Genomic DNA, 26124 nt, shown 5'->3' on the forward strand with positions numbered 1-26124 from the left:
AATAAAAAGGAACACAAACTCTGGCAAAAGAAATGCAAGAAGACAATAAGGGATGCTAAAAAAGAATTTGAGGAGCACATTGCTAAGAACATAAAAACCAACAACAAAAAATTCTATAAATACATTCAAAGCAGGAGACCATCTAGGGAGGCAATTGGACCCTTGGATGATAAGGGAGTCAAAGGTGTACTAAAGAACGACAAGGAGATTGCAGAGAAGCTAAATGAATTCTTTGCATCTGTCTTCACAGTGGAAGATATAGGGCAGATCCCTGAACCTGAACTAACATTTGCAGGAAGGGATTCTGAGGAACTGAGACAAATAGTGGTAACGAGAGAGGAAGTTCTAGGCTTAATGGACAATATAAAAACTGACAAATCACCGGGCCCGGATGGCATCCACCCGAGAGTTCTCAAAGAACTCAGATGTGAAATTGCTGATCTGCTAACTAAAATATGTAACTTGTCCTCGGGTCCTCCTCCGTGCCTGAGGACTGGAAAGTGGCAAATGTAACACCAATATTCAAAAAGGGATCCAGAGGGGATCCCGGAAATTACAGGCCAGTTAGCTTAACTTCTGTCCCTGGAAAACTGGTAGAAAGTATGATTAAAGCTAGATTAACTAACCACATAGAAGAACAAGCCTTGCTGAAGCAGAGCCAGCATGGCTTCTGCAAGGGAAAGTCCTGTCTCAGTAACCTATTAGAATTCTTTGAGAGTGTCAACAAGCATATAGATAGAGGTGATCCAGTGGACATAGTGTACTTAGACTTTCAAAAAGCTTTTGACAAGGTACCTCACCAAAGACTTCTGAGGAAGCTTAGCAGTCATGGAATAAGAGCAGAGGTCCTCTTGTGGATAAGGAATTGGTTAAGAAGCAGAAAGCAGAGAGTAGGAATAAACGGACAGTTCTCCCAATGGAGGGCTGTAGAAAGTGGAGTCCCTCAAGGATCAGTATTGGGACCTGTACTTTTCAACTTGTTCATTAATGACCTAGAATTAGGAGTGAGCAGTGAAGTGGCCAAGTTTGCTAACGACACTAAATTGTTCAGGGTTGTTAAAACAAAAAGGGATTGCGAAGAGCTCCAAAAAGACCTCTCCAAACTGAGTGAATGGGCGGAAAAATGGCAAATGCAATTCAATATAAACAAGTGTAAAATTATGCCTGTTGGAGCAAAAAATCTGAATTTCACATATACGCTCATGGGGTCTGAACTGGCGGTGACTGACCAGGAGAGAGACCTTGGGGTTGTAGTGGACAGCACGATGAAAATGTCGACCCAGTGTGCGGCAGCTGTGAAAAAGGCAAATTCCATGCTAGCGATAATTAGGAAAGGTATTGAAAATAAAACAGCCAATATCATAATGCCGTTGTATTAATCTATGGTGCGGCCGCATTTGGAATACTGTGTACAGTTCTGGTCGCCTCATCTCAAAAAGGATATTATAGAGTTGGAAAAGGTTCAGAAGAGGGCAACCAGAATGATCAAGGGGATGGAGCGACTCCGTTACGAGGAAAGGTTGCAGCATTTGGGGCTTTTTAGTTTAGAGAAAAGGCGGGTCAGAGGAGACATGATAGAAGTGTATAAAATTATGCATGGCATTGAGAAAGTGGATAGAGAAAAGTTCTTCTCCCTCTCTCATAATACTAGAACTCGTGGACATTCAAAGAAACTGAATGTTGGAAGATTCAGGACAGACAAAAGGAAGTACTTCTTTACTCAGCGCATAGTTAAACTATGGAATTTGCTCCCACAAGATGCAGTAATGGCCACCAGCTTGGATGGCTTTAAAAGAAGATTAGACAAATTCATGGAGGACAGGGCTATCAATGGCTACTAGCCGTGATGGCTGTGCTCTGCCACCCTAGTCAGAGGTAGCATGCTTCTGAAAACCAGTTGCCGGAAGCCTCAGGAGGGGAGAGTGTTCTTGCACTCGGGTCCTGCTTGCGGGCTTCCCCCAGGCACCTGGTTGGCCACTGTGAGAACAGGATGCTGGACTAGATGGGCCACTGGCCTGATCCAGCAGGCTCTTATGTTCTTATGTTCATCAGCAATTGTCATTCAAAGGCATACTACCTCTGATCTTGGGGATAGCATATAGCCATCATGCCTATCACCAAGTGATAGCCTTATCCTCCAAGAATGTGTCTAATTTCCTTTTAAAGCCATCTATGTTGGTGGCTGAAGGCTTTGGATTTTAATGCCAAGTACGTTTTGCATAACTAACAAAGTTCTTGTTAGTACAATAAGCCATGTTTACTGTTGAACCACCTGTTTTACACCATTTTCTGTTTGCCACTCCTCTTTTGCTGCCATTAGCGTATCTGCTCTGTTGTCACAACACTTCTGTGTTTCTACTGCAAGTGAGTCAACCGCTTGGTCATAGACTTGCCAAGCTCTCTTAGACATTAGAGGAGCTGATGCAAGCCCAGGTATCTCACTTTCTGGCTGCCATTGGCTTGGCTCAGGGCCAACCTGACATTTTGCTGCCTGAGGCAAGAACAAAACTGCACACCCCGACTCCCATTCCATGTACAGAAGCTGACCAGACTGGCAATTTAATTTTATTTCAGCACTGGTAAAAGGAGAGCATTCTCCACTACACCTGAAGGCAGCATGCAAGCATATGGAGTGCAGGGTGGGCCTCACAGCACATGTAGCTCTGTCCTCCAGTGCATTGCCACAGCTCCCTGCCCCCCAGCATCTACTGCTGAGGCGGCTGCCTCAGTTTGCTTAAGGGTAGATCTGGCCCTGGCTTAGCTACTCTTCTATGACTATCTTCTAGGAATATTCTATTACACACTTCTGAGGGGATATTGACACATTGGGGGAGACTGTAGTCATTTATTACAAAGGATAACAACATGGCATGAAGGGAATACACAGAGTACAGGGAAATAAAACAGTCAAGGACAGTTGAGTGATTATCTCATCTGGAACATAGTTGCAGCCTGGCAGGCACCATCTCAGGCGCGTTCCCACAGTCAAGAAACGAAACCTAAAGACTGCTTTTCTGTCAGTTGGGCCCCATGGTGCTTTGCAACTTTGGTTCTGTTGTGCTATTGTGACTTTAGATATGTTAACCGAGACCTTACCGTTTGTCCTAACAACATCCTCAGCTTTTTAAACATTTTATAAATGGTCTTGCAAACCTTGGGCTAGATAACTGAGTGCCTGGGGAAGGGGACCTTTGATTTTGAATTCTGGGTTCCCATATACTTTGGGTTGCTCAGCATTCTGTTTACACCATAGGCTTTTGAACAGAAACTTTTAGGTGCAGAACAATTGAATGATCTCTTAGTCTTTAACTGGAAATAGACAGACCTTGCTTCTTATAAGGTGGAACAGAGTGACAGCCAGATGAAAAGCTGAAGTGGATTTTAGGGTTCCAGATTTCTGAGCCATGCTTCCTAGCTTGCCAGCATTCACGTATAAGAATGGACACAAACGTATGCAGCTAGGCATTCAACCTCCTGCGATTCAAAAAATTCTGCTGCTTGTGCCAGCCAGGCTCTCAATATTCAATTCTCCCACCCCCCACTTGATACCCTTTCTTATGATAATAGCTATTGTATCCAGAACCACAGGGAATTTTAAAAGACTGCAATACAAGCATCAAGATGAGTATACTCTTCATATTGGGAAAGCTCCCGGATAATTAGAGCATCACAAGAACCCCCATTTGGCAGGGGGCCTACTTAGCGGAGTACTTAGCATAATGATTAATTCAGTCTGTAATTGACTTTGCATAATTGCATTCTCATATTTGGATGCTAATGCTTTTGAGGACTAGTTCCAAAACCAAATAAAAGTTGTTCCTCTGGTTTCAGTGTACTCTAGGTAAGATTGCTGAGTGAGAGATGAGTGCAAAAAGAAGACCCTGTTCTGTCTGGATTTCAAAGGAGCGCTGATTCAATGTAAAGTTTTTGGTCATTGAAACTCATGCTTGTGTACTGAAGGAACATGAGAATGGCTAGGGAAGTGTGTGTTAGGAAGCTGATGCACATCTTGAGGTTTGTGACATAGGTAAATCATATCCTGAAGGCAGCCATTATATAACTTTCTGCTTGCTTCTGATTTTATTTTGTTTATTAAAACATTTTTATATTGCCGTTCAGCCCTAACAAGGCCCACTACAGCAGTTTATAAGGACAAGTATAAAACTGGTCTGACAACTGATCCTCAGGGCATCAAGCAAAACTGTAAGGTTTGGGGAGTTGGCTTTGTGTTCTTGGGAGAGCTGTATCATTACTAGAAGAGCTCCACATTTGAATGGAAACCTGTATTTGATTTGCAATCACGTGGAAGATGTGGTTTATAATTTCTACAAAAATCCAGCTAGGCTACATTTTGTGAACATAATTGATTCTGGACTGGCTGTTGGCTCCTGCTTTACTAGAGTCATGTTGAACTCGCGTGGACAGTCGGGCTGGAAAAGTTCTAGGTATCTAACCACATAAGATTGTGAGAAACACTGGTAACTTTAAATATTATCAATTTCTGTACATAGCTAGGTCCTACAAAACCTTCCAGTCCTGCTTCCAATATAGTAACCCAGGGTGACTAACATAGGGCTTATTAGCCAGAAACCTTTTTCTCCAAGCTCATAGAGCCCCATGCTGTGACTCGAGTTGAGGATCCCACCCACAGAGACCCAGTTTTGGGGGGAAATAAGTGCTTTCTAGGAACAATATCACTTTTGCAGTAACCACATTGTGCTGTCCAGACACTGAAAGCATCCAGCTCAAGGCTCGAAGCTGCTTAAAACCAACCTATTTGGAACTAATAATTAGCAGCTGCTTGTTTTAAGTTTGTGGTATATGTCATCAGCTTTGCTGAAATTTGTGGATGTCTGCACATCAACAGTTGCTGTCACATGAAGGTTCTATAAGCCAATTTAGAATTGTGCCAATATCCAATGTTCTACAAAAACTGTTGCACGGATGTCCTCGCTCACAATGGTTTCAGATTTGGAGACTGTTGGATCCAAGTCAGTGGCACTTCTATGGGTCCCTACATGGCTCCACAGTATGCCAACATAGAACAATGCTTCCTGAGTTCCAGTGCTTGAAGGCCTTCCCTCTGCCTGAGATATACTGATGACATCTGGAGCCACGGAAAGGTGGTCCTTGAGAAATTCTAACAAGACTTCAATAACTCCCATCCCACCATAAATCTGAGCCTGTATCAGTCTTCTTTGGACATCATACTGCTCTTATTTGCTGAACATGTAAATGCCACTATACTTTATGTACTTTCAGCTGTCATCCAGAGCACACCACCTGCCCTACTGTCTAAAGCCAATGCCTCAGATATAACATTTCATCCAGTTCTTTGGACAGGAAGAATCATCAGCAGTATTTACATCAACTCTTAAAACTACAGTACCCACCTACGGAAGTGAATAGATTAACAAGACATAAGAACAGAAGAAGAGCCTGCTAGCTCAGGCCAATGGCCCATCTAGTCCAGCATCCTATTCTCACAGTGGCCAGCCAGATGCCTATGAGAAGCCCACAAGCAAGACCTGAGTGCAAAAGCACTCACCCTTCCTGAGGTTTCTAGCAACTGGTATTCAGAAACATGCTGCCTCCAATTGTGGAGGCACAGCATAGTCATCATGGCTAATAGCCAGTGATAGCCTTATCATACATATATTTCTCTAATCCTCTTTTAAATTCATCCAAGTCGGTGGTCATCACTGCCTCCTGAGTTCAGCTATGTGTTGTGTGAAGAGGTTGTTTATTTGGTCTGTCCTGAATCTTCCAACCTTCAGCTTTCTTGGATGTCCATGAGTTCTAGTGTTATGAGGAAGAAAACTTTTCTCTATCCACTTTCTCCATGCCATCCATAGTTTTATACACTTCTATCATGTCACCTCTTTCTTACCTTTTCTCTAAACTAAAAAGCCTCAAATGCTGCAAGTTTCCTCATAGGAGAGTTGCTCCATCTTCTTGATCATTTTGGTTGCTCTTTTCTGAACCTTTTCTAGCTCTACAATATCCTTTTTGAGGTGAGGTGACCAGGACCTCACACAGTATTCCAAATGTGGTCACACCATATATTTGTATAATGACATTATGATATTGGCAGTTTTATTTTAGGAAATACCTTTCCTAACGATCCCTAGTACAGAATTTGCCTTTTTCAAAGCTGCCACACACTTGGGTTGACATTTTCACTGAGCTATCCACTACCACCCAAAGGTCTTGATCCTGGCCAGACATCTCCAGTTCAGACCCCATTAGTGTATACATGAAATATATATTTTTTTGCCCCAATGTGCATCATTTTACATTTGTTTACAAATAATTGCATTTGCCACTTTACTGCCCATTCACTCAGTTTGGAGAGGTCCTCTTGGAGCCCTTTGTAATCCTTTTTTGTTTTAACAACCCTGAACAATTTAGTAAATCTGGCCACCTCACTGCTAACCCTAGATCACTAATGAATCACCTTAAAAATTGCAGGTCCCAATACTGATCCTGGAAGGACTCCCCTTTCTACAGCCCTCCATTGGCAGAACTGTCCATTTATTCCTGTGCTCTGCTTTCTGTTTTCTATGCACTTTCTGATCCACAGGAGAACCTCTCCTCTTATTCCATGACTGCTGAACCACAGAAGAACATCTCCTCTTATTCCATGACCAGGGGTCTTTGGTGAAATATCTTGTCAAAATCTTTTTGAAATTCCAGATGGATATACACTGGAGTCGTAGAATTGTAGAGTTGGAAGGGGCCTATAAAGCCATCAAGTGCAACCCCCTGCTCAATGCAGGAATCCAAATTAAAGCATATCTGACAGGTGGCTGTTCAGCTGCCTCTTGAATGTCTCCAGTGTTGGAGAGCCCACCATCTCCATTGGAAATTGGTTCCATTGTTGTACTGCTCTAACAGTTAGGACGTTTTTCCTGATGTTCAGTTGAAATCTGGCTTCTTGCAACTTGAGCCCATTATTCCATGTCCTGCACTCTGGGAGGATCAAGAAGAGATCCTGGCCTTCCTCTGTGTGGCAACCTTTCATGTACTTGAAGAGTGCGATCATATCTCCCCCAGTCTTCTCTTCTCAAGCCTAAACATGACCAGTTTTTTCAGTCTCCGCACATATTGTTTTGTTTCTAGTCCGCTGATCATCCTTGTTGCCCTCCTCTGAACCTGTTCCAGTTTGTCTGCATCCTTCTTAAGGTGCGGTGTCCAGAACTGGATGCAGGATTCAAGATGAGGCCTAACCAGTGACAAATAGAGGGGAACGAATATTTCACGATTTGGAAAGAATATGTTTGTTAATGCAGCCTAAAATAGCATGCACTGTTGGCTCATATTCAGCTTGTGATCAACAATTCCAAGATCCTTCTTCAATGTAGTATTGCTGAGCCAAGTATCCCCCATCTTATAACTGCGCATTTGGTTTCTTTTTCCTAGGCGAAGAAATTGGACTTATCCCTGTTGAATTGCATTCTGTTGTTTTCAGCCCAATGCTCCAGCCTATCCCTTTGAATTTTGTTTCTATCTTCTAGGGTATTAGCTATCCCTCCCAATTTTATATCATCTGCAAATTTGATAAGCATTCCCTGCACCTCCTCATCCAAGTAATTAATAAAGATGTTGAACAGCATTGGGCCCAGGACCGAGCCCTGCTGTACCCCACTTGTTACCTCCCCCCAGTTTGGGAAGGAACCCTTGGAAAAGACTCTTTGAGTACGATTCTGTAGCCAACTGTGGATCCACCTGATAGTTGTTCCATCCAGTCCACTTTCAGCTAGCTTCCTAATCAGAATATCATGGAGCACTTTGTCAAAAGCTTTGCTGAAGTCAAGATATATTATGTCCACAGCATTTCCACAGTCTATGAGGGAGGTCACCCCATTAAAAACGAGGTGAGATTAGTTTGGCAGGATTTGTTCTTGATAAATCCATGTTGGCTTCTAGTAATCACTTCATTGTTTTCAAGTTGCTTACAGACTGACTGCTTTATAATCTGCTCCAAATTTTTTCCAGGGATCAATGTCAGGCTGATTGGTCTGTAGTACCCAGGTTCCTCTTTTTTGCCATTTTTGAATCTAGGGACATTAGCCCTCCTCCAGTCATGTGGCACTTCACCCATCCTCCACGATTTTGCAAAGATAATAGATGCTGGTTCAGAGAGGTCTTCAACCACTTCCTTCAATACTCTTATTTACAACACATGCAAGGTCATGCTATTTACAACAAAATGCTACACATGTAAACTTAGAAATAAGGCCCACTGAGTTTATGTTAACTTACTCCCAGGTAGCTGCATATAATATGTACGCAGAATGTATCATACGGAAAGCAGGACTGGACCAAGAGGAAGGAGGTGTGAAAATTGGAGGGAGAAACATCAATAATTTAAGATATGCATACGATACCATACTACTAGCAGAAACCAGTAATGATTTGAAACAAATGCTGATGAAAGTTAAAGAGGGAAGCACAAAAGCAGGACTACAGCTGAACGTCAAAAAGACTAAAGTAATGACAACAGAAGATTTATGCAACTTTACAGTTGACAATGAGGACATTGAACTTGTCAAGGATTATCAATACCTCGGCACAGTCATTAACCAAAATGGAGACAATAGTCAAGAAATCAGAAGAAGGCTAGGACTGGGGAGGGCAGCTGTGAGAGAACTGGAAAAGGTCCTCAAATGTAAAGATGTATCACTGAACACTAAAGTCAGGATGATTCAGACCATGGTATTTCCGATCACTATGTATGGATGTGAAAGTTGGACAGTGAGAAAAGCAGGTAAGAGAAAAATCAACGCATTTGAAATGTGGTGTTGGAGAAGAGCTTTGCGTATACCATGGACTGCAAAAACGACAAATAATTGGGTGTTAGAACAAATTAAACCAGAACTATTGTTAGGTTCAAATTTAAACCACCTCCCCTCCCAGGAAGGGTGAGCTAGCGCACACCTCAACCCTGAATAGGAGCGCAAGCTTAGTAATTTAATTTACCTGTTAGTGGTCCAGCCAGATACCAAACATAAAGCAACACACAAAATACTGCTTGATCAAGAGGGATCTCTGCTCTGCACAGACAGGAGTCCGTCAGGGCAAAGAGCCCCATTTATTAAGTAAAGCCTCATTATATAGTTTCATAAGCAAAACAAAGTATAATATCATAACAAAGGAAATACAACATTACAGAGATGAGCAAGCGCGTCTGTTTATCCTTGTTACATTTCTCATAATTCTTAAGAAGCGAGAACTTGATAAAGAACTTATACACTTGTCAAACAAAGAAAACTTATTTTGAGATAAGAGGCGAGGAAGAGAGTTAGATTGACATCTATTAAGAGATAAGGATGGGTCTAGTGTGCCTGTGGAAGTTCTCAACTCAGCAGTATGACGTAAAACTATGGATACATTCTTGCAAGGTATTTTGGGAACACTTGTTCTTTTGTGCTGAGTCTGTTAATATGCACAGGATGGGTAAAGTGAGGCAGATAAGGGAAGTATCAACAATCCAGAATGGGATACATTTTATCTCTTTTCCAAGATGCTACAGTCTGTAAGGCGCCTCTGAATGTACTTTCTCACAAGAGGAGAAACGAAACTCAGAGTGTTATGTTCTGGCTTCAATTTAGCATCTCTGAACAACTCTTACGGCTTGGGATTAAAATATTTCCTAACAATATCACTAGAAGCTAAAATGATGAAGCCGAGGTTATCATATTTTGGACACATAATGAGAAGACATGATTCACTGGAAAAGACAATAATGCTGGGAAAAACAGCAAGGAGTAGAAAAAGAGTAAGGCCTAACAAGAGATGGATTGATTCCATAAAGGAAGCCACAGACCTGAACTTACAAGATCTGAACAGGGTAGTTCATGACAGATGCTCTTGGAGGTCACTAATTCACAGGGTTGCCATAAGTCGTAGTCGACTTGGAGGCACATAACGACGACAATAAAGCTGCATATAGAGTTGTAACCATGTTTCTGACAAAGTTCATTCTACACCCTTATTAGCTGCATAAGAGACTGAAGTGAAGCAGTTGAGACTTTTCTCATCACTGTGAAGGCCGGCTCTTAGCCAGCCTAAACGTTCGCGAGTGGGAGGGGGGGCAGGAGTAAGGTGGAGAAACTTTCTGTAGTAAATTTAATTACTTTTTGGTAAAAATGAGAAGGGAATGAAAAATGTAGGGGGCAGGCCCCTTCTAGACCCCCCTGGCTATGGGCCTGTCACTATGTGCTAGTTTATTCAGGCATCTTCATGCTAGGAAAATAAAATCACGTTGAATGTGTACTGGTTGTTATACATCTGATCTGCACAAGAGTCCCTGTCTCAAAAGTGGCACTATGCTACCAACCAACCTAGTTCTAGGGGACCCTACTCTGCTCTGCCTAAGGAGCTGTTGCTATGGAAACCGAGGGTTTTCCAAGCTTGTGTCTCCGCCCCACTCCCCTCGCCTTTAACAACTCACCAGAAAACAATTCCATTTTGCATTCGGTGGGACAACTCCCCTTTCCCCAGCAAAATCAACAGGAAGTCTTGTGGCACCTTAACGATTAAGAAGTTTTCTCTGTGGCATAAACTTTCCTAGACTACAGCGGCTTGTAGTCCACGATTGTTTATCCCATAATAAAATGTGTTAAGTCTGTAGGGTGCCCCAAGGCTCTTTATCACTCCCATTATTTGTAACCAATGGAACTAACTTCTAAATGTGTATGTTTAGGATTGCAGCCTCAAAGCCGTTACCCTACCTATGCACAGTAATCTAGTGGTATAGGCGATTGGCTGTAGGGGCGGAGCTATAAAGCGTAAACAAAACGCTCTTCCCCCACGGGTAAACGCTCTTCACTTTGCCTTCACAGCAGCGGCAGAGTGATCGGTCACTCATTCCAAACTGCGCGTGCGCACTTCTTCCGGAGCGATTCACGCCTTCTCCGAGTGTAGTCCCGCCTTTCAACCTCGTCATGCGTGGGGTCATGAGGGGCCGGCGATGAAGCGCCTTGGGTGAGCTGCGGGGCGTGCTATTGCTGTTTTGCCTTCTCTTGGCTGGGGTTCTTGGAGAGGCCCGCCTTGTGCGCGTGCGGAGTCGCTTGAGCCGCCGTTCTCTCCCCGCTGCCACTGGCTTTCCCTCTGCTCTCGTTATGAGGCGCAGCGAGCGGAGAGGACATGGAGGGGGCTCCGGCAAAGGAGCTCTGGAGGAAGAGGAGCTGCCGTCGGAGCTCAACGGCGCTTCTCTTCCCGTTATAGAGGGTTCGCCGGGACGCCGTGGAGACCCGTCGTTGGTAGCGGCAGCCGCCGCCGCCACTACTGCTGCTACCCACGGCAGCCGGCGCAGCACTGAGTCCGAAGTGTACGACGACGGGACCAACACGTTCTTCTGGTAAGAGAAGAAGAGAAGGACGCCCCTTTCTTACGTGGCGGGCACCGCCTCCTCTTCCCGCCTCGTTACCTCTCTCCCCAGTGTCCCTTCTCCCGCCCCACTTCCGCTTTTCGCGTGACCCACTGAGCGAACTGCGTCCTCGGACAGTCAGTCGATGTAGAGCACCTGCAGTAATTAGATGCAGTAGGTTAAACTAAAGATGCAAAGATACAGGTTGTCAGTCTAAAATGATTGAGATCTACAAGGCGAGGGTGAAGGTGTAGCAGGGAGACTAGTCTGAGAATGTCAGAATCAAGAATATATAAACAGCCATTTAAATTTTGTTGGGGCTAGGGTGATCTTCCCTTGCTGAGCCTCTCTGCTCGCCCCCCCTCCCATCTTCCCTGGCGCCCTGCTAAACCAGCTTGTTTTCGACGTCACGTCCATACCATTTAAAGCACATGGCTTCCCCCAACGAATCCTGGGAACTGTAGTTTACCCGTCACAGCTACAGTTCCTGGCACCTTTAAGAAACTAAGACTGATGTTCCTTCTCAGTTGCTGAGTTGGTCCTGTAGCTAGTGGTTTCCTTGGGTTCTGCTTTTGCCCTCAGGGATGTAATTAGTGTTACATTCATAAACACAGTTGTTGAGTAAATACCATTGAACTCTGTGAGACTTACATCTGAGTAAACATGCTTTATAGTTACTTTCCTCATTATGAATATAATGCTTCCTATCACACTTCCCTCCTCCCTTCTGAATCAAGAGTAGGCTGTTTCTGTCTCTCCTAGCTCTGTTGGTGGGATATTCGAGCATACAGTAAAATCTCAGAAATAATTGTAATTTGCAGCATTAAGAAGAGACGAACTGCATTCCCATGCACTCTTGGAAATATAGCTTATTTTGTTAAGGCAGACTTAATCTCTGAATAAATACAATTGATTGTTCTTAAATTACACACTTGTGGAAAACAGAAGTATAGTTTCCAAATCGCGTGAAGTATTAGTTCCCCTCTATTCAGCACTGATTAGGCCTCATCTTGAATATTGCGTCCAGTTCTGGTCTCCGCACTTCAAGAAGAATGCAGACAAACTGGAACAGGTTCAGAGGAGAGCAACAAGGATGATCAGGGGACTGGAAACAAAGCCCTATGAGGAGAGACTGAAAGAATTGGGCATGTTTAGGCTTGAGAAGAAAAGACTGAGGGGAGATATGATAGCACTCTTCAAGTACATGAAAGGTTGTCACATAGAGGAGGGCCGGGATCTCTTCTTGGTCGTCCCAGAGTGCAGGACATGGAATAATGGGCTCAAGTTGCAGGAAGCCAGATTTCGACTGGACATCAGGAAAAACTTCCTGTTAAAGCCATACGACAATGGAATCAATTACCTAGAGAGGTAGTGGGCTTTCCGACACTGGAGGCATTCAAGAGGCAGCTGGACAGCCATCTGTCGGGAATGCTTTGATTTGGATTCCTGCATTGAGCAGGGGGTTGGACTTGATGGCCTTGTAGGCCCCTTCCAACTCTACTATTATATGATTCTATGAATGAGCTTCACAAGGCAACAGCCTACCTGAGGTAGGTGAAAGGCAAATCCACAAGCTTTCATCCCTTTATTTCAGAAGTAGAATCAGGAGAATACTTGCCTGGGCTGTTTATGGAGAAGGGTGAGAGAACTTTCTAAGTGCCCTGGCATACCCCAGATTTCTTACTGCTATTCTGGAATTTGTACTCATCTTCTGGGTTAAATCTCAGTTTTTAGGGGCCAGTGGGGGAAAGTCATTGAACTTTTGTAGCTGAATAGCCTCAGGAAGAGATGGAGGCAGAATATTAACAAATGCATACTAATAGGTGATTTTGTTTCTATAGGGAAAAAATCAACAATCAACAGTTCCATATCTGGTGAAGTAGACTTGCACTTGTGCTACATTATTCTGCTCCTTTAGACTTACCATGACTACCCTGTTTAATTTTTATTATATTCTCAGATTAAGTAATAAGTTGTCCTGATGAATGCTTAAAAGTAAAGCATCCTTGGTTATTGTCAAGACAATATACTTTAAAAGAAAGAACCATATAAAAATATGCAAGGCAAGGAGGGTTCCTAATAAATAGCTCCTTGGGGATGAGAAACCTACAGAAAAGCAAAATACATCACAATATCTACCAAATGAGGCATGGTAATTGTGACACCATTAATTCTTTTATATTTTCCCTCTTACGTTTTTAATTTTACCTGCTTTTTTATCTTTATTGTACCACAGTTCTATTTTTCTACCATTACAGTTATGACTAAGATTCTTAGGCGTGTAATGTAATATATAGAATGGCAATTCTTTTGTTACTCCACAGTAGATGTAATAAATGTTTTTTGCACAAGTCTTGAGAGTACAAATGCATTATGTAGTAAATAATGTGGTGTTAATTAGAAGCCTAGTAACTTAACAAAGTGGCAGCTCAATGCCCTTAGCTTCATCTGGAGAGGTAGCATTTCATGCAAACTTTGATCTCGAGTATTTCATCTTCCAGTGTCTATTAAGCTAAATAACAAGACTTCCAGCTGCATAATTCTTTCCTCTTTGTGCTGTGTACATCATTTATGGAAAAGATAATAAAGCAGTTAGCTTTAGATGTCTTTAAACTATCTTCTTCAAAGTCAGCAGAGAGCATCGTTTTTCTGGCTCTGTGAGATACCTGGTAAAGAGAGGAGCCTGGTCTGAGGTGAATCTGACCTGGCTTGGCTTGAGGTTGGCTCTGATTCCTCTGATCTTGATATTAATGGAAATTAGGATGTATTGATCTCGACAGATCCACTGATACTCATTAACAATTCTGCAAGCTTAGAAGCAGAGTGAGGATATAGAGGTTGTTGCATTCCAACATAGTATCAAGGAACTGACTAGATCCTGCAATATTTCAATATCAGCTATTGCTGTGTTTAGACTTACCATGACCAAGTGGCAGAAATAGTGACCAAGTAACTGGCTCTTACTGACACTTTGGCATAGTGCTGCCCTTTAAGTGGTGAATGGGTAAAATTATAACTTGATGACTTCTTTAATGTTAGTTTAAAGCTTATACATCTTATTGATAATGATCCATTATTCTAGGACAATAAGCATTGTATACTATAGTCTTCAGATGTTGTTGTAGATGAAGAACTTAAATTCAATGATTTGGCCATTGTTTGATTCTGCTATATGTGTCCATTTATGCTGTGAGCAGAAGTGTAGTTCTTAACTACTCTTGTTTGATACTGATATGCCCTAACTTTGTGTTAATGTCCTTAAAAAAGAAAACTAAGATCCAGTTGTCTGAATGTTCATGTGCTTCTTAACAGTTAATGCTACCTTGATCACCAAACAGATCAAATGCACAGATTAAATATAGTTCATTGAAATGATGAATAACTTTGGAATGTAATTATTCATTGATCGTAATTATTTAAAGTGCCTTTACGTACATGCTACCACGAAGTGCTCTGTCAGGCTTTTCCTTTATTAACTGTTACGGATGATGCCGTTAGATGATACTGATTATTGGCATAAATGCATTTGGCAAGCTATGTAGGGGCTGAGTGTACAACCTTATTACCTTTTTAGTACATATGAAATGGTTCTTATTGCTTGTGATAAGTAGCATTGCATGGATGCATAGTGTCCTATTCAGTGATCCTGAGACCATTGGCAGTCTAGATTTGATATTTTTGCAGGGATAGGTGGAATCTGATACATCAGGGGTGGGGAACCTCAGGCCTGGGGCCCATATGTAGCCTTCCAAACCTCTCTATATGGCCCTTGGGTCTCTTCAAGAGCATGCCCCTCCCTGGCCCTGCTTTACACTGTCCTTGAGTGTTCTTGCCTGGCTGGAATGTATCACTGAACTAAGATAATGCATTTTGCTTGCCTGAATGGAGAATAGAGTGGTGTGTGTATAGAAACTAATCTACTGTATAAGGATAAACTTTACATTTCTTGCACCATCCACTTTTGCCTCTGGAACTTATCACAGCCCTACCGCTAGCATGCGGCACTCAGAAAGTTACCCAGAACCTCTGGGAAGAAAACTCAAGGACTTTGCAGCTCAGATAGTTTTCTTGTCCATCCTTCTGGTCCTTAGAAGAGGAGTGGAAAGGGAAAGAAAAATACTCCTAGTGAATGACTGGCCACGAAAGTGGTGCCGATGCGAGAAATTTAGATTCTGTGACCATGGGCTACACTTTCTGGAAAATGGGCTGCTGGCAAGTGATGGGTTGCATCTCACAAGGACTGCGAAGAATGTGTTTGGCCACAGCATAGAGAAATTCTTCAGGAGAGCTTTAAACTGAATCCTAAGGGAGAAGGAGACTTAAACTTGGCTTTAACAACTAACAACTAACAAAGGCTTGTACAGAGGAACTGAGGATATGGCTCTAATGGGCCCCAATAATAGTCTTCATAAAAATGTAGGAAGGAAGCCAGGCCATAAATCACATGGTCTTTGATGTCTGTATACTAATGCCCAGAGTATGGGGAAACAAACAGGACGAAGTTGAACTCGTAATGAAAATGGAAATGGACTGCCTTCAAGTCAATTCCGACTTATGGCGACCATATGAATAGGGTTTTCATGGTAAGCAGTATTCAGAGGGGGTTTTACCATTGCCTTCCTCTGAGGCTGAGAGGCAGTGACTGGCCCAAGGTCACCCAGTGAGCTTCATGGCTGTGGGGGGATTCAAGTCCTGGTCTCCCAGGTCGTAATCCAACACCTTAACCACTACACAGTAAATATGACTTGATAGGTATAACTGAAACTTGGTGGGATGATGAATGGTTTTAATACTGTACATTGTTTCATTTGATTTTAATCTAGACTTTTGTATGTTTTTAATTATATTTGTGCTTTTATCTGGAAGCCGCCGTGAGTTCCAGTTTTGGAAAAAGGGCGGGGTAAAAATAATGATAATAAATAAATAAATAAATGATTCCCATGACTGGAATACAGCAATTGAAGGATGTAACTTGTTCAAACACAACAGAAGAAACAGAAAGGGAGGTGGAGTTGCGCTATATGTTAAAAATATATATCCCTGCACAGAAATACAGGAGGATGAGCTTGGCAGCTCCACTGACAATATCTGGATTAAAATAAATGGGGCAAGGAATAAAAGGAACATGGTAGTTGGAGTCTACTATCCACCACACAATCAAGAAGATGAAGAGGATGAAACATTAGCAAAACAAATTGCCAATGTTTCGAGGAGGCATGATGTAGTAGTAATGGGGGACTTCAGTTACTCCGATATCTGTTAGGAGACAAATTCTGCCAAACATGGCCCCTCCAAGAAATTCCTGACTTGTGTTGGGGATAACTTTCTCCTACAGAAAGTGGAGGAAACAACCAGAGGATCAGCTATCCTTGACTTGATTCTAACCAATACATATGACTTGGTGGATGAAGTGGCAGGTACGAGAACTCTCGGGGAAAGTGACAAACTATACTAAAGTTCTTGATTTTAAAGGAAGCAAAAGCTGAGAGTAGCCATATGCGTACCCTGGACTTCAGGAAAGCTGATTAAAAATTAAGCTACTCTAATGAGAAAAGGAGTACAAGATGATGGAAGTTGCTAAAAGAGGAAATTCTAAAGGCACAAAAGCAAATCATTCCATCAAGGAAAAAAGGGGGGAAACAGCAGAAGAGGCCAATGTGGCTTCACAGAAAGCTTAGAGATGACCTGCAAACAAAAGACACATACAGGAAGTAGAAGGAAGGCCAGACCACAAAGGAAGAGCACAGAGACAGGTAGCACAGAATGAGGGGGATGGCATCAGGAAGGCTAAAGCTGAGAATGTTGTGTTTATTTTTATTTATTTATTTATTACATTTATACCCCGCCTTTCTTTTCATCATAGAAACCCAAGGCGGCTTACCAAGTGGTAACCAAGTTGAGGCTAGCGAGAGATGCCAAAAGCAACAAAAAAGCTTTCTTCAGGTGCTTCCATAGTAAAAGACAGAGAAAAGAAATGGTGGTACAGTTACTCAATGAGGAGGGCAAAATGACAAAGACAGATGACAAAGACAAGGTAGGAGTGCTCAATTCCTACTTTGGCTCAGTCTTCTCCCAAAAGAGTGTCTGTAACCTGCATGGGAAACGTGAAGTTGAAGGGGCAGGATTGCAGCTTGGTTTTGATAGACAAACGGTCAAAGGAATACCCAATCACTTTGAACGGGTTCAAATCTGCAGGGCCCAATGAACTACATCCTAGAGTATTGAAAGAACTGGCTGAAGAACTCTCAGAACCACTGTATATTATCTTTGTGAAATTATCGAGGATGGGTGAGGTGCCAGATGACTGGAGGAGGGCTAATGTTGTCTCTACATTCAAAAAGGGCAAAAAAGAGGAACCTGGGAACTACAGACCAGTCTGCCTGACATCGATCCCTGGGAAAATTCTGGAGCTGATTATAATGCAGTCAATCTGTAAGCAACTTGAAAACAATGCAATGATTACTAGAAGCCAGCATGGATTTATCAAGAACAAATTCTGCCAGACTAATCTCACCTCGTTTTTTGATGGGGTAACCTCCCTCATAGACTGTGGGAATGCAGTGGAATTATATATCTCAACTTCAGCAAAGCTTTTGACAAAGTGCCCCATGATATTCTGATTAGCAAACTAGCTGAAAGTGGGCTGGATGGAACAATTATCAAGGGGATCCACAGTTGGCTACAGAATCGTACTTGGAGTGCTTATCAATGGTTCCTTCTCAAACTGGGGAGAGGTAACAAGTGGGGTACAGCAAGGCTCGGTCCTGGGCCCAATGTTCTTCAACATTTTTATTAATGACTTAGATGAGGAGGTGCAGGGAATGCTTATCAAATTTGCAGATGATATAAAATTGGGAGGGATAGCTAATAACATGGAAGACTGAAACAAAATTCAAAGGGATCTTGATAAGCTGGAGCATTGAGCTACCCTGTGGAATTCCCTCCCTTTGAATATTAGGCAGGCGCCATCTCTCCTATCTTTTCGGCGCCTTTTGAAGACGTTCCTCTTTCAACAAGCCTTTTAAGTTGAGACCTGTCCCAGTCTGCATCTGTGTCAGAATTGTTTAATATGTTTTTTTAATAATGTTTTAAACCCTTTTTAAGGTTGTTTTTTAAAATATGTTTAATGCTGTTTTGTTTTAATGTATTTTAAGATCTGTTTTTATGATTTAAAGTTTTTTAGTGCTTTGTTTGCCACCCTGGGCTCCTGCGGGGAGAAAGGGCGGGATACAATTTAAATAAATAAATAAATAAAATTAATACATAAAACAACAGAATGAAATTTAACAGGGATACGCGCAAAGTTCTACACCTAGGAAAAAGAAACCAAATGCACAGTTATAAGATGGGGATACTTGGCTCAGCAATAATACATTGAAGAAGGATCTTGGAATTGTTGTTGACCACAAGCTGAATATGAGCCAACAGTGCAGTGTGACTGCAACAAAAGCAAATGCTATTTTAGGCAGCATTAAGGGAAGCATAGTTTCCAAATTGCCTGAAGTACTAGTTCCCCTCTATTTGTCACTGGTTAGGCCTCATCTTGAGCACTGTGTCCAATTCTGGATACTACACTTTAAGAAGAATACAGACAAACTGGAACAGGTTCAGAGGAGGACGGCGAGGATGAACAGCTGACTAGAAACAAAACACTACAAGGAGAACTGGTCATGTTTAGGCTTGAGAAGAGAAGACTGAGGGGAGATAACGATAGCACTGTTCAAGTACAAGAAAGTTTGCCGCACAGAGGAGAGCCAGGATCTCTTCTTGATTGACCCAGAGTGCGCAGTCTGACATTTCTATGCAAAACTGAAACATATACAAAGGAAACACTGTTAACATTCATAACAACAGTTTATTTTATTTATTTAAAATATTTCTGTTCCGCCCTTCTACCCTATAATAGGGCACTCAGGGTAGCTTACAAAAATAAAATCAAACGTACATAATAAAATCACAAGAACATTAAAATAAATTTAAAATACAATTAAAATACATAAAATACAATACACACACACACACACACACACACACTAAAGAGACTACAAAGGTAAATTTTAATGCAGAAGGCATAAAATCAGTGTCAGGCTCTACCTTCAATCCCTTCCAAAGACTCTCCGGAACAAGATCATTTTTAGAAGTCTCCGGAAAACCAACAGAGCGAACTTCTTGGGGTAGGGTATTCCAAAGCTTGGGGGCCACAGCTGAAAAAGCTCTGTCCCGCGTGCCTGTCAATCTAACATCTTTTATTCCAGGCACGCAGAGGAGACCAGAGGCAGATGATCTTAAATCCCGGGCAGGTACATATGGGCATAAGCGGTCCCTCAGGTACATTGGTCCAAGGCTGTTTAGGGCTTTAAAGGTCAGAACCAGCACTTTGAATTGGGCCTGGAAACAAATTGGGAGCCAGTGGAGTCGATAAAGCACAGGAGTAATGTGCTCCCTGTGCCGTGCTCCAGTTAACATTCTGGCTGCTGCATTTTGAACCAACTGCAATTTCCGAACTGTTTTCAAAGGCAGCCCCACATAGAGTGCATTACAGTAATCAGGCCTCGATGTCACCAATGCATGTGTCACTGTGGCCAAGTTAACGGCCTCCAGGAATGGACGCAGCTGGTAGACAAGTTTTAGTTGGCCAAAAGCACTCCTGGCTACCGCAGCTGCCTAATATTCAAGCAGCAGGGCAGGATCCAGGAGGACTCCTATACTGCGAACCTGCTCCTTCAAGGGGAGTGCAACCCCATCCAGAACAGGTTGCAGCCCGGTTCCTGATGCAGTTTTTCCGTTGACGAGCAGTACTTCCATCTTGTTTGGATTAAGTTTCAGTTTGTTAGCCTGCATCCAGCCCTTCACAGCCTCCAGGCACTGGTTTAGGATGAGCACTCCCTCCCTGCAATCAGGTGGTAGGGAGAGATAGAGCTGAGTGTCATCAGCATATTGATGACATTGTACTCCAAATCTCCTGATGACCTCTCCCAGCAGTTTCATATAAATGTTAAAGAGCATGGGAGACAGAATGGAACCTTGCAGTACCCCACAGGCCAATGGCCAGGGGGTCGAGCAGTAGTCTCCCAGCACCACTTTCTGGGTCCTGTCTGTCAGGTAGGACCACAGCCACCATAAAACAGTGCCTCCCAATCCCATCCCAGCTAGATGGTCCAGAAGGATACCATGGTCGATCGTACTGAAGGCCACCAAGAGGTCCAGCAGCACCAACAGGGATGCACTCCCCCTGTCTGATGCCTGGCATAGGTCATCAAGCAGGGCAACCAAGGCAGTCTCTGTCCTATGGCCAGACCTGAAGCCTGATTGAAAAGGGTCTAGATAGTCCGATTCATCCAGGAAAACTTGGAGCTGAGCAGCCACTACCCTCTCAATCACCTTGCCCAGAAAGGGGAGATTAGAGACTGGGCAGAAGTTGTTAGGATCCACAGGGTCTAACGAAGGCTTTTTTAACAAAGGTCTTGTCACCACCTCCTTTAACAATGTTGGCATAGAACCTTCCCTTAGGGAGGTGTTAATTAAATATGCCAACCAGTCAGCCACTCCCCCTCTGGCAGATTTGATTAACCAGGATGGGCAAGGGTCAAGGGAAAAAGTGGTGGCCCTCGATTCTCCCAGAATCCTGTCCACATCCTCAGGCTTTACAAGCTGAAAAGTATCCATAGAAAAATGACAAGAGGAAGCTTCAGGGACATCTGGCACAGCTGTAGTTAATGAGGAGTCAAAGTCAGTCCGAGTGCAAGCAATTTTATCTGCAAAGTGCCTCGCAAACATGTCACAGCGAGCGACTGAGGGCTCAGGGTCTAATGTAGGGCCAGTCACTGGCAACAACACAAACTACATAATGTAGCACACTTATTGTGGAAGAAAAAAGTGATCTCAGTTGAATCTTAAATAAAACTGCTTACTGATTAGTTCTAGATCAGCACTTTCACACTGGAAATATTCCTTTGAAGTTCTTTTGTTGAAGAATTGAGATTTATAGGCCAGCAGTGTGGGAGACTGAAATTTTTCCCACCGATTATGTACATTGCTATTTTTTGCATCAGATTTATGTCCATTTATCCTTTTGCTCAAGATAAGAGTTCAGTATGATTTTTAGTATAGTCTGTACAGAAACCTTCAGCATTTAACATTTCTCAATTGTGGACCAAAGTAGATGTGACAGCATCGTGATCTAGCCTGGGTTGTGTTGAAATCCTACAAAGTGGAGTTGGAACTTGTGAAGGAGTGATAGATGTCTCTCTGTGCATCCCCTTTAAAACTACTGTAGTTTTTAAGCTGTGTTTCTCTCAGAGAGGCTTGCTTCAGGTCATGGAGCCCCACTTAAAAAAAATTTTTTTAAGCAAGCAGTTTTGGAGGGGGAGCACAGCAGGGAAAAAATTCCGCTTCTGCTCTCCATGCTATTTGTTAAAGATGTTATCCTATTTTGTAGAGGCTTGGCATTACAGTCATTCAGTTTTTCTGTTGTCATTTCTAGTTTGCCCTCAAGGGAGTCACTTCTGAAGTACATGAGGGTCTAAAAAAGCTTAGAAGGTTATCCATGTATTGCTGAGGGTTGCTTCACAGATTCTGTCTGGCAAGTTTCCTCCGCTCTAATGCTGTTGCAGAATAGTGGACCATTGTCACAGGACTTTGCATTGGGAAATACCATATTTTTATCTAGAGCTAGCTGTCTGTCCTGTTGCTGATCTTCCTTTAAACTGATTCTTCTGTGTTTACTGAAGTTTGCTCTTTCCTTGAGTTTAAATTTATGCTTTGCTATACAGGATTAAAGGCCCTCTGTGACGCAGAGTGGTAAGCGGTGGTAACGCAGCTCTGCTCATGGCCGGAGTTCGATTCTATGGAATCTAATGGAAGGAGGAAGTCGAATCTCCGGTAAAAGGGGTCGAGGTCCACTCAGCCCTCCATCCATCCGTGGTCAGTAAAATGAGTACCCTGCATCTGCTGGGGGGTGAAGAAAGACCAGGGAAGGAACTGGCAATCCCACCCCATATATACGGTCTGCCTAGTAAACGTCGCAAGACGTCACCCTAAGAGTTGGAAACGACTCGCACTAAAAGTGCAGGGACACCTTTACCTTTTTATACAGGATTGAAATGGCTTAGAGGTTTAAAAAAGATAAAAGGTACCAACAAAGTATTTACCTTTTATCATTTAAAATCTGTTCAGATAGGCTTTTTGCTTTCAACCAAAAGTTGGTTCTTCATCAGATTTCTGGGAGAAGAATGTTCAAAAGCTGAAAAGAAGTTATTGAGAGTGATTCTGTCTGTTTCATACTTGGAATATTATCAAATAGCTGTAATTCAGCGAGCTGCAGAAAATGGGATGGAACAAAACTCGGAGACCAATTTTTATTTATTTATTTATTTATTTATTACATTTATATACCGCCCCATAGCCGAAGCTCTCTGGGTGGTTTACAGCAATTAAAAACATTAAAACAAATATACAAATTATAAAACACAAAAAACAATTTAAAAACACAATTTAAATTTTTTTAAAAACAATTTAAAAACACATTCTAAAATGCCTGGGAGAAGAGGAAAGTCCTGACCTGGCACCGAAAAGATAATGGTGTTGGTGCCAGGCGCACCTCGTCAGGGAGATCATTCTATAATTTGGGGGCCACCACTGAGAAGGCCCTCTCCCTTGTTGCCAGCCTCAGAGCTTCATCTGCAGTAGGCACCCGGAGGAGGGCCTTGGATGTTGACCATAGTGTATGGGTGGGTTCATGTCGGGAGAGGCATTCCATTAGGTATTGTGGTCCTAAGCTGTGTAAAACCAGCACCTTGAATCAGGTTTGGAAACATACAGGCAGCCAATACAAGCAGGCTAGAATCGGTTTTATATGTTTGAACCGTCTAGTCCCTGTTACCGATCTGGCCACTGCATTGTGCACAAACTGCAGTTTCCAAACCATCTTCAAAGGCAGCCCTATGTAGAGTGCATTGCAGTAATCTAACTTGGAGGTTACCAGAGCATAGACCACTGAAGGCAGGTTATCCCTGTCCAGATAGGGGTGTAGCTGGGCCACCAATCGAAGTTGGTAGAAGGCACTCCATGCCACCGAGGCTACCTGAGCCTCAAGTGACAGAGATGGTTCTAGGAGAACCCCCAAGCTATGAACCTGCTCCTTCAGGGGGAGTGCAACCCTATCCAGGACAGGTTGGACATCCACCATCCGGTCAGAAGAACCACCCACTAACAGCATCTCAGTCTTGTCTGGATTGAGGCACAGTTTATTAGCCCTCATCCAGTCCATTGTTGCAGCCAGGCACCGGTTCAGCACATTGACAGCCTCACCTGAAGAAGATGAAAAGAAGAAATAGAGCTGCGTGTCATCAGCATACTGATGGCAACGCACTCCAAAGCTCTGGATGACCGCACCCGACGGTTTCATGTAGATGTTGAACAGCATGGGGGACAGAACTGACCCCTGTGGAACCCCATACTGGAGAGTCCAGGGTGCCGAGCGATGTTCCCAAGCACCGTCTTCTGGAGCCGACCAGCCAAGTAGGAGCGGAACCACCGCCATGCAGTCCCTCCCACTCCCAACTCAGCCAGTCTTACCAGAAGGACACCATGGTTGATGGTATCGAAAGCCGCTGAGAGATCAAGGAGAATCAACAGTGTCTCACTTCCCCTGTCTCTCTCCCAACAGAGGTAATCATACAGGGTGACCAAGGCTGTTTCCGTGCCAGAACCAGGTCTGAAACCCAACTGAAATGGATCCAGATAATTGGTCTCATCCAAAAGTGTCTGGAACTGGCCCACCACCACTTGTTCAAGGACCTTGCCCAGAAATGCAACATTTGCTACTGGCCTATAGTTACGAAGATTTTCTGGGTCCAGGGAGGGTCTCTTCAGGAGTGGTCTCACTACTGCCTCTTTCAGGCAGCCAGCGACCACCCCCTCTCGCAGAGAGGCATTAATCACTTCCCTGGCCCAGCCGGCTGTTTCATCCCTGCTAGCTTTTATTAGCCAAGAAGGGCAAGGATCCAGCACAGAAGTGGTTGCATGAACCTGTCCAAGCACCTTGTCCATGTCCTCAAGCTCTACCAACTGAAACTCATCCAAGAAATCGGGACAAGGCTGTAGGATCTCCACAAGAAAACCAATCTAGTTGTATTAACTAATGATCTATGGAAACATAAACATAAAAGTACTATTGCTAGTTTCCCTTATTTTTATAATTATATTAAAACTAACAGGTCATAAATGTCCTCTTCTCCTTTTTACTGCCATCTCAACAAGATATAAACTTGTTAAGAATTTTAATAATGATGAAAAATTATTCACTTCTTCTGTTCCTTTTCTCAGTGATGCTTGAATGCTGTATCCTCCATTCCTTCTGTTCATATTATGAAGTGGTCCACTGGAGGTAGCAGAAGACTAAGGAGGATATCTGTTGGTGATCATCTGCTAGTGGAATGGATGCTGTTTGCAGAATGGATTCCCCTTACTCCCCACAACCCCCACTTACCCCCCAAATCTGCTATGGAGGTTTGGGGAATCCTCTAGAGCAGATGGAGAGTATGCAAGGAGGAGAAGGGGAAGTCCTGTCATGTGAGTGGAAGTGTTTACATGACATTGGATATTGTTCTAAGAAAATAAGCATGCAAAGTTTGATACTGTGATCACTTTGTTGGTGTGTATGTTTGGTGCTGCAGTGGTTTATATCTGACTGTGATTGTGATTGGGGAGACTAGTTCAACACCTTAGGAATTGACCAGAAATGTTCCTCAAGGCTTGATGTTATTACCTGTGCTGCTTGGTATCTAAATTAAGCTGTGAGATATTATCTGGAGCTTTGGAGTTGTAATCAGTTACCCAATTTTATATTCTTTGAGTATTCACAATGGCTGTGTTGGCCAATATACTGTTTTTGGAACCTATGACTGAGTGGGTTACATAAGCTGAAGATGAATCTAGAAAGACAGAAGTTATCCTAGTACTCTCAAGGGAGTTCTGCCTCTTTTAGCTGGAGTACTTAATCAGAGCTGGTTTGGACATTTGGAGTTCTTTTGGATTCTGCTTAGCTCCTAGAAAACAGGTAGCAGCAGTGACCAGGAATGCCTTTTGTCAGCTATAGCTGTTGCACAGACTTGGAACCTTTTTGGAGATAAGAGTTTTTGTTTCATTTATGTCTGCTTTGATAACCTTGAGAATTGACTATTGTGTGCTTTATGGGGCTACTCTTGAATATTACTTGGAAGCTTCAGCTCCGAGTTAACATGTCTGGATAGATCTCTTGATTGGGCCCTGCTCCATTCATCCTCACTATGTAAGGCAAAATAATTAACAGCTAGGAGCAGTGCCTTTACTGTACTTGCAAGGTCTGGATGATTTATCCAGGGCTGTGGAGTCGGCACTCCAAACCTTCAACTCCGACTCCTCTATTTTTCTACTGTCCGACTCCGACTCCACCCAAAATTGCTTCCAACTCCACAGCCCTGGAAAGGGCTGTAAATGTCTTTTTAAATTGGAAGCTCTCATAGGAGCATTTTTATCGCTGCCTGAATATGCGCTGATCTTGGCATCACAGCATTTGTCTTCATCTGGGTCCTGTGTCATACACTGACACACAAAATGTTTTCCATCTTGAGTTATGGTGAAATGCTCAAATATAGCTGACTTCATGGGAAGCTTCTTTGACATTTTGAATTTATATTTTAAAAAAACTGTCAATCAAAATTTATTTTGAAGTCAGAGTTGGTACATTTCTACCGACTCCACCCAAAATT

The 26124-nt window shown here is 42.9% G+C and overlaps 1 protein-coding gene across 2 annotated transcripts in view; it reads left to right on the forward strand.

The window, feature by feature from the left end:
* The first annotated feature begins 10841 nt into the window (after positions 1-10841).
* PTDSS2 (phosphatidylserine synthase 2) overlaps positions 10842-26124 on the forward strand; it is a 75975-nt gene continuing 60692 nt past the window's right edge. The window contains exon 1 of one of the 2 annotated variants that reach the window (XM_061609913.1): positions 10842-11365. In XM_061609913.1, the coding sequence (XP_061465897.1) occupies positions 11127-11365 (239 nt within the window). In that variant the 5' untranslated portion in view covers positions 10842-11126. The remainder of the gene's footprint in view (positions 11366-26124) is intronic. The other variant, XM_061609910.1, reaches the window with a different exon arrangement.

The sequence above is a fragment of the Rhineura floridana genome, chromosome 2, assembly GCF_030035675.1.
Source record: "Rhineura floridana isolate rRhiFlo1 chromosome 2, rRhiFlo1.hap2, whole genome shotgun sequence".
Taxonomy (NCBI): domain Eukaryota; kingdom Metazoa; phylum Chordata; class Lepidosauria; order Squamata; family Rhineuridae; genus Rhineura; species Rhineura floridana.